The 11,826-nt window shown below is 37.4% G+C and overlaps 1 protein-coding gene across 1 annotated transcript in view; it reads left to right on the top strand.

Moving 5' to 3' along the window:
- The window catches only part of ENKUR (enkurin, TRPC channel interacting protein), a 54,773-nt gene that overhangs the window by 39,372 nt on the left and 3,575 nt on the right, over positions 1–11,826 (top strand). Inside the window, exon 4 of the mRNA XM_006887064.1 lies at positions 809–955. Coding sequence (XP_006887126.1) covers positions 809–955 — 147 coding nt within the window. The remainder of the gene's footprint in view (positions 1–808; positions 956–11,826) is intronic.

Raw genomic sequence — 11,826 nt, 5'->3', positions numbered from 1 at the left:
CCCTCTATGAGGTGGATTGATTCAGTGACTGGGGTAATCGGGAGGGGTGTGTTGGAGGCAGTGCGATTGGCGCAGGATAGAGCAGGGTTTAGGGTTGCTATGAGTCGCAAACATAGCAACAGCAAGGAAAAAAAGTAGGAATTGCAATAGTAACTTATCATATGGGAACTCAAAGACTGTGATCACCTAAGGAAGAATTTTACAGAATTTAGGAGACAGTAGTCTATGCTAACACTTACCTTATACTTAGATACAAAATACTTGTCTGTGGCCCCTGGAGGCTGCTCACAGCTCTTTTCTCATAGGTTGGGGAGGAAATAGATTTTTCACTCCTTTGTACCTTTCAAGTATTTCCTAATCATTATTCTTCACTATCATGTGTCTTTTAATTCTTGTACTCTGCATACTCCTTCTCTGTGTACGCGGGCACTTCAATACATTTTCTGTCTTGAACAGGAAATATAGGAATACCCATTTTCGTACAGAAATAAAATATGAGGTTAGTCCACCTGTGCTTTTTACTAAGCCACGGAAACACTTTCCTAGGTACATGTTCTCTTGGTATTGGTGACTAATGAAGAGGAATTCCTGAAAGGTGTAATCAATTTAATTTTCACTTATCAGCGTTAGGTTTTAAAAATGTGTTTGTCTCAGTGAGGAACATTACTTTTTTGGGTTCACTTCCTGTGTTTTCAGAAAAGTCTTTAAATCTGTAAAGTTTCTTTTTCTTCTATTCATTGTTTAGTATATAGTTATCTATAAGTTTATGTTAAGGATATTAACTTTCCCTCCTTGAAAAATCTGACAGGATTATGGTGTCACACCTGAATATATATGTAAGCGAAATGAGGAAATAAAGAAAGCACAAGAGGAGTATGATAATTATGTCCAGGAAAATCTTAGAAAAGCAGCTATGAAAAGACTATCTGATGAAGAAAGGGAAGCTATTCTACAGGTATGTTTTCTATAATTCATATTTCTTTATTTTCAGGGAACACTGGTGGCACTCTGGCTACAGAATTTGGCTACTATTGCAAAGGTCAGTAGTTCAAACTCACCATGCCCTACAGAGGAGAAAAAATGAAGCATCAGCTTCAGTAAAGATTACAGACCTAGAAACCTCAGGGGGTAGTTCTGTTCAGTTCTACATGGTCGCCCTGAGTCACAATTGACATGCTTCCAGTGGTTTTGAATAACTTTTTGGAACACTTTGAAACAGTATACTCCTTTCATGCTCCCCTTGATTTTAAAGCCAGTGATTTGCTTTTGAAATCAAGGCAATCTCCTTTGGTTCTATTAACAAACTACACTCAACAAATCTGACTCTTTGGGGAAAGGAGAACATTGGATTTAGGGACTTATTGATTAACATTTTACTTCTAATTTGGTGAGATTCTGTTACTTCCTGGAATGTTGTATGGAATACCTCTCCTAAAACAATTGTTTCAAACCCATGTCTAAAGAAATAAAGCATTTTCTTTTCATACTCTTTATATTCATAAAAATATTACCCATAAATTGATTCTTTTTCACTAGGTGGAGCTCTAGAATAATTGAAACTTTCCTTAGGCCAACTTTTATTTTCTTTCTTTGCTTTAACACAATTGTCCAAATTTTAACTAGGTGTTATGTTTCATGTAGATTTTTCTTCTTGTGATTAAATATAGATAAAACATAGTAAATTATGTCTTTTTATTTTTTAAAATGTATTTACTTTTTCATTCATTCATTCATTCTTGTTATGTACCATCAAATCAGATCCAACTGACACAGGAGGAGATTGCCCCTTCTTCACCAGCAGAGCATCTGGTGGATTCAAACCACGTGCCTTCAGGATTGTAGTGTAGCTTCTTTGCCACTAGGCCACAGACTTTTTTTAGTAAATTTTATCTTAAAAGATATTATCATCTGAGATTTAAGAGCTGACTTTTTATCTGAAGCATTTAAAATATTGGAGGATGTAAGTAAGGTTGTTTCTCCATCATGATGTTTACCAAACCCAAGCTTATTGTCATAGAGTGGACCCTTCACTGGGTCTCCCGAGGTTGTAAATCTTTATGAGAAGAGACTGTCTGTCTTTCTCCCATGGAGATACTGATAGATTCAAACCACTGACCTTTCGGTTAGCAGTAAAACTGATAAGCACTTATCAGTCTGTAGTTATATAAACATATCTTTACGGATGTAAAAACAGCATTTTAGCTTTTCTTTTAATACTTTGAAAGTTTTCTACAAAGTCTTCTGAAAAACAGAGTGTAGGTATATCTCTTTACCATATTAATTTCTGTTAAAAATGAATTCCTAAATTCTTTACATTTTATCAGTGTCTTCATAATCATCAATAAATATTAATTAAATGCATATAGTATTGTGGTAAGCCCTAAAGATATTTTTAAAAGGCGTAAGATACAGTTTCTTATATAGAAAACATTGCAATTTAATTAATGAGAAATTAGTGTAGATGTTGTTGGGTACTGGTCAAGGTAATTTCAACTCTTATCAATTCCATGAGACATAGAACGACCCTGAAAGGTTTTCAACCATAATCTTTGCAGGCACAGATTATCAGTTGTTTGTTTCTTGGAGCTCTTGACTGGATTGAATTCACCAGTCCTTAGGTTAGCAGCTGAATACCTAACTGTTGTACCACTAATATATGTGTATATGTATGTAAGCATATATAAGTGTATGTATACATTAATGTGTGCATATGTGTGTGAGTTTTTTAAGTGACCCAAGGCATATGTCAATCACCACTGAAGCATGGAAATCTTTAGGTGGCATTAAAGTGACAGACAGGCAGGGATCCCATACAGCAGTAGTGATCCAAAGTAGTTTCTCTGTTGATGTCTGTATCCCTGGTATCTTACACAGTGCTCAGTGTTAGCATATAGTCTCAATAACAATGTGTTGGAAAGACAAAGGGATGATACAGGCAAGAAAGCCATGGGGTTGGGGATTAGAGGAAGCACTAGCTGGCCAGTGAGGCTCATGTATAACATTCTTAAAAGGAAAGTGAGTCTCAACAGAGATTGAGAATGTTAACACAATGCTCTAACATAATGTACAAGTCTTAGTGACTTAAGATTGTGACTCTTTTTGTTTATTGTAGCTAATTAACTCCGTTCTCTAATTCACTAAGGGAGGTTCTCATTCATATTCTCTCCTGCCTTTTTCTTGTCTCTCCACTTCCTCCCTGCTGCCACCCCTTTGGAGTGTACCATTTTCAGAAAGTATACAATATTTGAAAGCTAGGCTTTTATATATAAATGATGCTGGAAAAGGAAAAGCTTCCCTCAGTTAAAAAATTTTTAAAAAGCTTTCCCCTCATATACCTTCTAGGCTATAGTTGATAACCAGTCCTCAGCTTCCTAATGGGTTCTACAGGATTTCATTGCATACTTTTTAATGCAGTTATAGCAAATCCTCTAGTGGATGCTTCATTGGCTAGAGAGTATAGTTGTCATAGCAACAAAGTCAGTAGCTATACTCCTGACAAGCCCTGAATCATTCTTCACTTTCTGGTGATGAGGTGCAGTTCTATGACAACACATTTGTATGCCCCCAAGCTGATCACATTCTGCTCAATCTTCATGCAATGATTCATTAACCTGGAAGGCATCATCTGGTCTAATGATTCCAAACCCCTTTTTACAGATGAGAATGTAAAATTCAAAGATGTTAAGTGGACCCATTTGGTCATTCACCAAATCCATTAATTTATTGCTTATCTAATATATTCCACACACTGGGCCTGGCCTGGGGGATATTGTAGAGAGCAAAACAGATATGACCTATATTGACAGTGAGTTGAGAGTTTGTTTTAAATTCACTCTTTATCACAAGATGACCAAGTTATGTGTATAGGGACTACAGCTCCCACTAACCAATCACCAGATCATCGTTAACCTCGCTCCTTTATGCTACCTGCATATACTGTAACAACAGGAAGCTGCATCCACCAGAGTTCTAGCAGTGAAGAGAAGACATGCTCAGCTGGGTTTCTGAACAAAATTTGGTAAAGGAACTCTTTAAACAGGAAACAGAATTAAAGGAATCAATAGGGAATGGTAAGACATCTACAGATTAAAAACAATGGGAATCCACCATGACCAACATTTTGAAAGACTGAGAGATGAATAATAGTGTTACCAGAGCCTGGGAGGGCTGAAATTGTAAAGAAATTGAAAAGAGATGCTAGTTAGTTCAGTTCCTTGATTTAATAATGGGAGAAGACTAGTCAATCCATCTCATCCCTCTTGTGCTATCTCTCCATTCTTCCAAGGATGATGTCCTTCTAAAAGAAGTAATCCCTCCTATCCACATGCCCAAAATATTTGAGATGGACATTAAAAATACTTGCTTCCAAGGAGCACCTTGTTTTTTACCTTCTCCAGACAGACCGTTTGTTCTCTGGGCAGTTCATGGTATGTTTAATACTCTTCTCCAGCACCACAACTCAAAGACATTAATTCTTCTGTCATCCTTATTCAGTGTTCAGCTTTCTAATCCCTAACAAGTAATTGGGAAGACCATGGCCTGGATCAGACACACCTTAGTCTCTAGAGTGATATTGGTTCTCATTAGCACTCTGGAGAGGTGCCTGACTGCAGATTGTCCCAACTCAACTCAGCTTTTGATTTCCTGATGCTGGTGCCAAGAGTGTTGATTGTGGAACCAAGGAAGGTGAAATTGTCATGAATCTCAGTCTCTTCTCCACCTATTATGGTGTTGCCAATTTGCCCAGTGGTGAGAATCTTTGTTTTTCTTGTTGTTGAGCATCAATCCATAATTAAGACTGCAGTCCTTGACCTTCTTCAGTGTAATCTATACTGAAGGTTACACTCTTTAAGTTTCATCAGTAAATACTTCAGGTCTTCTTTATTTTCTACAACAATGTTGTGTCATCCACATATCACAGATTGTTTATGACTCTTCCTGCTGCCATATGGCATTGTCATCTTCATTTTGTACAGATTGTCAGATTAGTTAGAAGGTAGCAACAGAAAATTTCCCTTATTTTTATTTCATATTTTTCTTCTATTTTTAAACTGATATTATTAATTTTGAAAACTTTTCAAATAAGAAAAATTAGCTACAAAATAAAATAGGTGTTTTGCACTCCATGTTCCTTTTGCAACCCCTCCCCAAACATTCTTCACCTTGTTGCTCTGCTCTGCATCTTGAAGTGGCAGTTCAGGCATGTTTTAGGCTCTTGTTTGAACAGGTTCCATAACTCCACTCCTGTACCCTTTGACCTCTGACTTCAGCCAATCATGGCACTTGTAAGAGGAGAAAGACATTAGGACATTTCTTCGCCTTTTCCTTTGACCTTGCCTGAATTCAAGTTTTGCTGCATTCCTCTGTGCCAATTAAACATGTCAGGGCACAGGGTGAGGAGGGGGCAGAAAATAAATGAACATTAGTGAGAATGGACAGGTCAAAACCAAATATAAGAATAAAACTGCCTTTGAATTGTGGTGATAGTGAAGAGCATTGTATATACTATAAACTATCAAGAGAACAAGCAGATCTATGTGTGTGGGGGGGGAATGGAGAGAAAAAATGTTCCTTTGAATTGAGGATGCATACTTAGAGCATGTTATCAGGAAAGGTTAGACCTTGGAGAAAGATGTCATATTTGGAAAGTAGGGGATCAATGAGACGGTGTGGCACAGTGGCTGCATCAAGTACAACAGAGATTGAAAGGGTGTTTGGTTGTACATAGAGTTGTTACATGCTGAAGTCATTTCCTTGGCACCTGATAGCAGTAACCTTCTAAACATTAAACTCTTATTTTCTTTGAGACATTTCTCCAAAGGAGTAAAAAGAGAGGCTACAGATAGGGGGAAGATATTTGGCAGCGACATACTTGACAGCAGGCAAATCTCTGAATAACACCAAAAATCAGCTGATTACCTGGAAATACGTTCAGGCAACTAACAAGCACATAAAGAAATGCTTTGAGACTATTAAGTGCCATTGTTGTTAGGTGCTTTCAAGTTAAATATGACCCAAAGACTCTCTATGAACAACAGATCTGAACTCTGTCCTATCCTGTGTCATCTTCACTATCTCTGACATACATGAGCCCATTGCTGCAGTCATCATGTCAGTCCATCTGGTTGAAGGTCGTCCTCTCTTTCACCAACCCCTTACTCTTCTAAACATGATGTCCCTCTCCAGGGAATAGCTTTTTTCTAGCAAATGTCCTAACTATGTGAGACAAATCTTTCTTTGTCTTAGAACACTTAACTGTGTTCATGTGAAATCTATACCTAGACCGAGAGGCTATAGTGTAAACAGAGCAACGGAAGACTATATGGTTTAAAATTAAGAGAGATATGTGTCAGGGTCGTATCCTCTTTCCACACATTCTGTATGCTGAGCAAACAATTTGTGAAGCTGAGCTCCATTAAGAACAATGTGACATCAGGATTAGAGCAGTACTCATCTATAACCTATGTTATGCATGATTATACACTGGAGAGCTGCAAAACAAAAATGAGCTATCATCTCATCCAAGCTAAGTTCAATAAGATTGAAAACCACAAATCTCAACAAGGGTGTGGAAAGATTGAAACTCTTCTACAGCTTTGAGACTGTGAAATAGTACAGACACTAGAAAACAGTGTAGTGTTTCCTTAAAGATTTGCAAATAGAAATACCATTTAACCCATATCTCTCCAGCAATACTGCTAGGTCTATGTCCTAACGAAATGAGAGCTGGAACTTAAATATTTGCACACTCATGTTCATTGAAGTACTATTCACGATAACAAAGAGATGATCAGTATATGAATGGATTAACAAAATATAGTACATACACAAAGTCAACATTCTTGGCACCAGAAGTCAGGAAATCAAAAGACAAATTGCTTTGGGAAAACCTGCCATCAGGGATCTCTCTAGAGTACTGAAGAACAGTGATGTCAGTCTGGACACTAAGGTGTGCCTGAACCAGGCCATGGTCTTCACAGTTACTTGCTGTGCATCCAAAAACTGGTCGGTGACTAAGAATGATATAAAAAGAATCTATGCTTTTGAGTTGTGGTGCTGGAGAAGAGTACTGAATATATTGTGGACTTCCAGGAAAATAAACAGGTGAGTTCTAGATAGAGTGGAACAAAGCTGCTCCCTGGAGGCAAGGGTTTTGAAGCTCCATCTCACATACTTCAGGCATGTGGCCAGGAGAGAAAAGTCCTTAGAGAGGAACATCATGCTTGGAACGGTGGAGGAACAGCACAGGAGAGGAAGACTTAGGATGAGATGGATTGACTAAGTGATTGGAGAAATGTGATTAGGTCTGTAGGAGATTATGAGATTGGCTCAGGATAGGGCAGAGTTCAGAGCTGTTGTACCTAGGGTTGCTATGAGTCACAGGTGACTCAGCAACACATAACAACAACATACAAAGTTAAAACAATAAAGAATCCATTAACTACCCCATACATAGATCTTGCAAAATAAAGGAGATTGTTCTGAGTGAAATAAGTCATCCAGAAAATGATAAATATTGTATGAGTCCACTATTATAAAAAGTTAAAGAAAGGTTTACATACAGAAATAAACATTCTTTAATAGTTACCAGGGATGGGAAAATCACTAAGTAAAGTTTTATTAAGATATTTGAAAAGAGAGGCAATATACAAAAAGAGGGTTCTCAACACAATATCATTAAGGAAAAAGAAAGCATAGAGAAGTGCACAAGAGTTAGAGAAAACAAAGGTAAATAGTGTTACATAAGCAATTTTGTAGTATCTGTAATAACAGACCTTAATCTGTGAGTATATACACAGACTGACAAACAAGATGAACAGATATGGGTAAGCAAAAGAGACTATAGCCTTGACCAGTACGGTAGATGATATTTTTGTATATATAACTATATTATATACTATAAAGAGATCCATGTGTACAGCAGAGACTAGGGTGTTCTGGCAGCCTAGTCTGTAGGGAATTGGGCAGATAAGCAAAAGGCTACATCTCTCTGGCAGTTCCAGTACATAAGGTTCACAAGGGGGAAGTTAGGCAGTCTCCTCTCATGCAATGTATAGACTTGAAAATAGAATAGACTTGACAACAATGAGATTGAGATAAAGCAAAACCAATAGTAGACAAAGTTAGAAAAATACTTTAACCATAGCCAAACACCTTGAGGGAATGAGTAGCTTTCTTGGGAGCTCAGAATTATAGTTGGAGTGGAAAAGCAGGCATTCAAGTTAGTTGGCATAACATAGTCTAAAAACACAAGTACTTCCTACTTTGTACATTTGAATAGTGACTAGGGTCTTAAAAGCTTAGTGATGTTGTAAGTCAATCAGTATAAAATAAAAATTTTATTTAAAAAAAAAGCTTACTGATGGTTATCTAAGGTATGATTATTGCTATATCTCCCCACCTGGAGCAAAGAAGAGTAAAGAAAAGGAAAACCAATTTGTCCAGAGAACTAGTGGAGCACATGAACTTCACTCTCCATGAGCCCAGGACCAGAAGAACTAGAGGATACCTGACTACAGTTGCTATCCAAAAGTGATCACAGGAGACAGTCCCTGAAAGAATAAGAGGAAAGGATGAACAGAATTCAACAGGACCAATATTCGAGTTGTTTTTGTACTGAAGAACAACGACGTCAATCTGGAGACTAAGGTGCACCTGGTACAGTCCATGGTCTTCGCAGTTACTTGCTATGCATCCAAAAGCTGGCCAAGACTAAGAATGATAGAAGAATCATCTATGCCTTTGAGTTGTGGTGCTGGAGAAGAGTACTGAACATATTGTGGACTGCCAGGAGAACAAACAGGTTAGTCCTAGATAGGGTGAAACCAAGCTACTCCCAAGAGGCAAGGATTTTGAAGCTCCATCTCATGTACTTTGGGCACGTGGCCAGGCGGGACCAGTCCTTGCAGAAGAGCATCATGCTTGGAAGGATGGAGGGACAGCGCAGGAGAGGAAGACCCAGGATGAGATGGATTGCGACTGGACAAGTGGGATTGGGTCTATCGGAGACAATAAGATTGGCTCAACATAGGGCAGAATTCAAAGCTTTTGTACATAGGGTTGCCATGAGCTGCAGACAACTCAATGGCATATAACAACAACTACAGCAGTAAGACTAATGAAACCACTAAGACCATAGCCCTTAGTTACCCTTCAACCCTGGAACTAAAATTACCACATGACACAACTTTCAGCCAAATAATAGACAAACTTACTGGAACTTGAAGAAGACCTGAGGCATTCAATATGGATTGAAACTCAACATCAAGAAAACAAAGATTCTCATTGCTGGGCCAAGTGGCAGCATCATAATAGATGGAGAAGAGATTGAAATTGTTAACGGTTTCAGCTGGTTTGGCTCTAGAATCAACACTCTTAGTACCAGCAACCACTAAATCAAAAGATGAATTGCATTGGGAAAATCTGCAGTTAGGGACCTCTCCAGGGTACTGAAGAGCAACGGTGTCAGTCTGGAAATGAAGGTGCACCTGATCCAGGCTGTGGTCTTCACAATTACTCACTATGCATCAGACAGCTGGACAGTAGCTAAGGATGACAGAAGAAGAATTGATGCCTTTGAGTTGTGGTGCTGTAGAAGAGTATTGAACATACTGTGGACTGCACTGCTAGGAAAACAAACAGGTCCGTTCTAGAAAGGGTGAAACCAGGGTATTGCTTGGAGGCAAGAATTCTGAAGCTTCGTCTGACATACTTTAGGTTATGCTACCAGCAGGGACCAGTTCTTGAAGAGGGACATCTTGCTTGGAAGGGTAGAGGGACCACACAAGAGTGGAAGATCTTGGGTGAGATGAATTGACTCAGTTACTGGAGTAAAGAGGTGGGTATGTCAGAGACAATGAAATTGGCTCAAGATAGAGCAGAGTTCAGAGCTGTTGTACATAGGGTTACTATGAGTCACAGGCAACTCAATGGCACATAACAACACCAACATAATGTAATGCTACCTATAATGAATGCCTTTGAGTTGTGGTGATGGTTAGAAGAGTACTGACTGTCCCATGGACTGTCAAAAGAACAAACACATAAGTCTTAGAAAAAGTGCAGCCAGGACGCTCTTTGAAGGCAAGGATGGAGAAGCTTTGTCTCATTTATTTTGGGCATGTTTTAAGAGTCCTTGGAGAAGGACACCATTATTGGAAAGGTGAATGGCCAGCAAAAGACAGAAAGATCAAAGATCCTTAATGAGATGGTAGTGACTGTAACAATGAGCTCAAGTATTATCACAGATAATGAGGATGACACAGGATATGGCAAGTTTAAGATCCATTGTCTAAGAACAAACTGGGAGGAGGGTAGAGAGAATAGTGCAACAATTAATGAATGGAAGCCCAAAATCTCTGTAAATGTTTATGAAAATTAATAAAATATAATTATAGGGAAAAAAAAGATCCATTGTCTAAGGGGTGTCTGTGAGTTGTAGTTGACTCAACAGACCTAAACACAACAATATAATGTTATCAGTAGCTTTGGGTAAAAGAGTCAACCATATAATATCAAAAGAAGGATCAGAAGGCAAAAAGGAATAATAGAAAAGAAGGATGAGCAAAAATTGGAAACACAGAGGGTAAGTGTAAAGAATGATGTTACACTATGAAAATATCATGTCACAAGACATAATGTACGTAAATTATAAAAATGATCAAATCTACCAGATGTTCTGGTGAAGGAAGAACAATCACCTCCTGTACCAGATCGAATTTGATGGTACACTCATAAAAAATAATAATAAAAAAAATTATCAAAATGAAAAGCTAATTTTGCTCAAATCACAATAAAAGTTATTTTTTTAAAAATGAATTTTTTTATTGCAATGGATAAAATATTTTCAGATAAAATAACCAAAAAGGAAAAAAGAAAAACTTCAAAAGCCTCAAAGTCATTATTTGAATAAACTATGGAATATTCATTTTATTAATTCCCATTCCTTAAAAGTTAACTTTGATCCAAACATTATTGTACACACTGGAAGATAAAAGAAAACTACTCCTCAAAAGAAAATACAGAGAAAAAGTATGCTGCAGTGACCATGAGTGATATGGAAATAACATCCATTGAGCTATGAAAAACCTTTTCTATTTGAAAGTATATAAATACATAGATTTTCTCTATGCAGCAGGCACCCCTGTGGAGGGAGCACTGTGGAAGCACATTTCACATTTCATAAAAAAGAGGCTGTGAAAAATGGAATTCTTTTGAGAACTTCTTTTTTGAATGCATCTCATACATTTTTTTAAAAAATTAGTTACATAACTCTACTCACCTTTTTATAGCTTGGATGTCTTTTCCATCTACCTTTCCCCTTTTAAAGCCTTTTTATTTACATATTCTCACTAAAAGAGAAATAAAACATTTTTTATTGTGTACCCTGGCCTATAATCATTTTTACTAAAGCATAGAAATAAGTTCTTAATATTATATTGCCTTTGAAAAGTCTTTACAAGATTAAATATGTATCATGAGGGCTTATATGAAAGCACCATTTTATAAGATACTTCTAATCTTCTCCTAAATATAAGTGTGTGATTATAATTTTTCAACACTATGTTTTCAAAAGGAGTATTTTAACTTACACTTGCATTTTTGCTTTTTTGTGTGTTCATAAAATGAAGTATATATCCATAGTATATTTTTTTGGGCGGGGGGATTTCATTCATTCATTGTTGCACTGTTTTCTCCACCCTCCTCCCTAGTTTGTTCTTCTTCCCCACCCCCATGTCTGTTTTAATTGTCCAATTGCCACAGTGCTTGTCAAAGCCAGTTCTGATTAATCTCCTTTGTCAGTGTGTCCTTTGCCATTCCCTATCA

This window comes from Elephantulus edwardii, unplaced genomic scaffold (genome assembly GCF_000299155.1).
Source record: "Elephantulus edwardii isolate Elephantulus edwardi_28Jun2011 unplaced genomic scaffold, EleEdw1.0 scaffold00054, whole genome shotgun sequence".
In the NCBI taxonomy this organism is placed as follows: Eukaryota; Metazoa; Chordata; class Mammalia; order Macroscelidea; family Macroscelididae; genus Elephantulus; species Elephantulus edwardii.
This window is presented reverse-complemented; position numbering and strand designations above follow the sequence as displayed.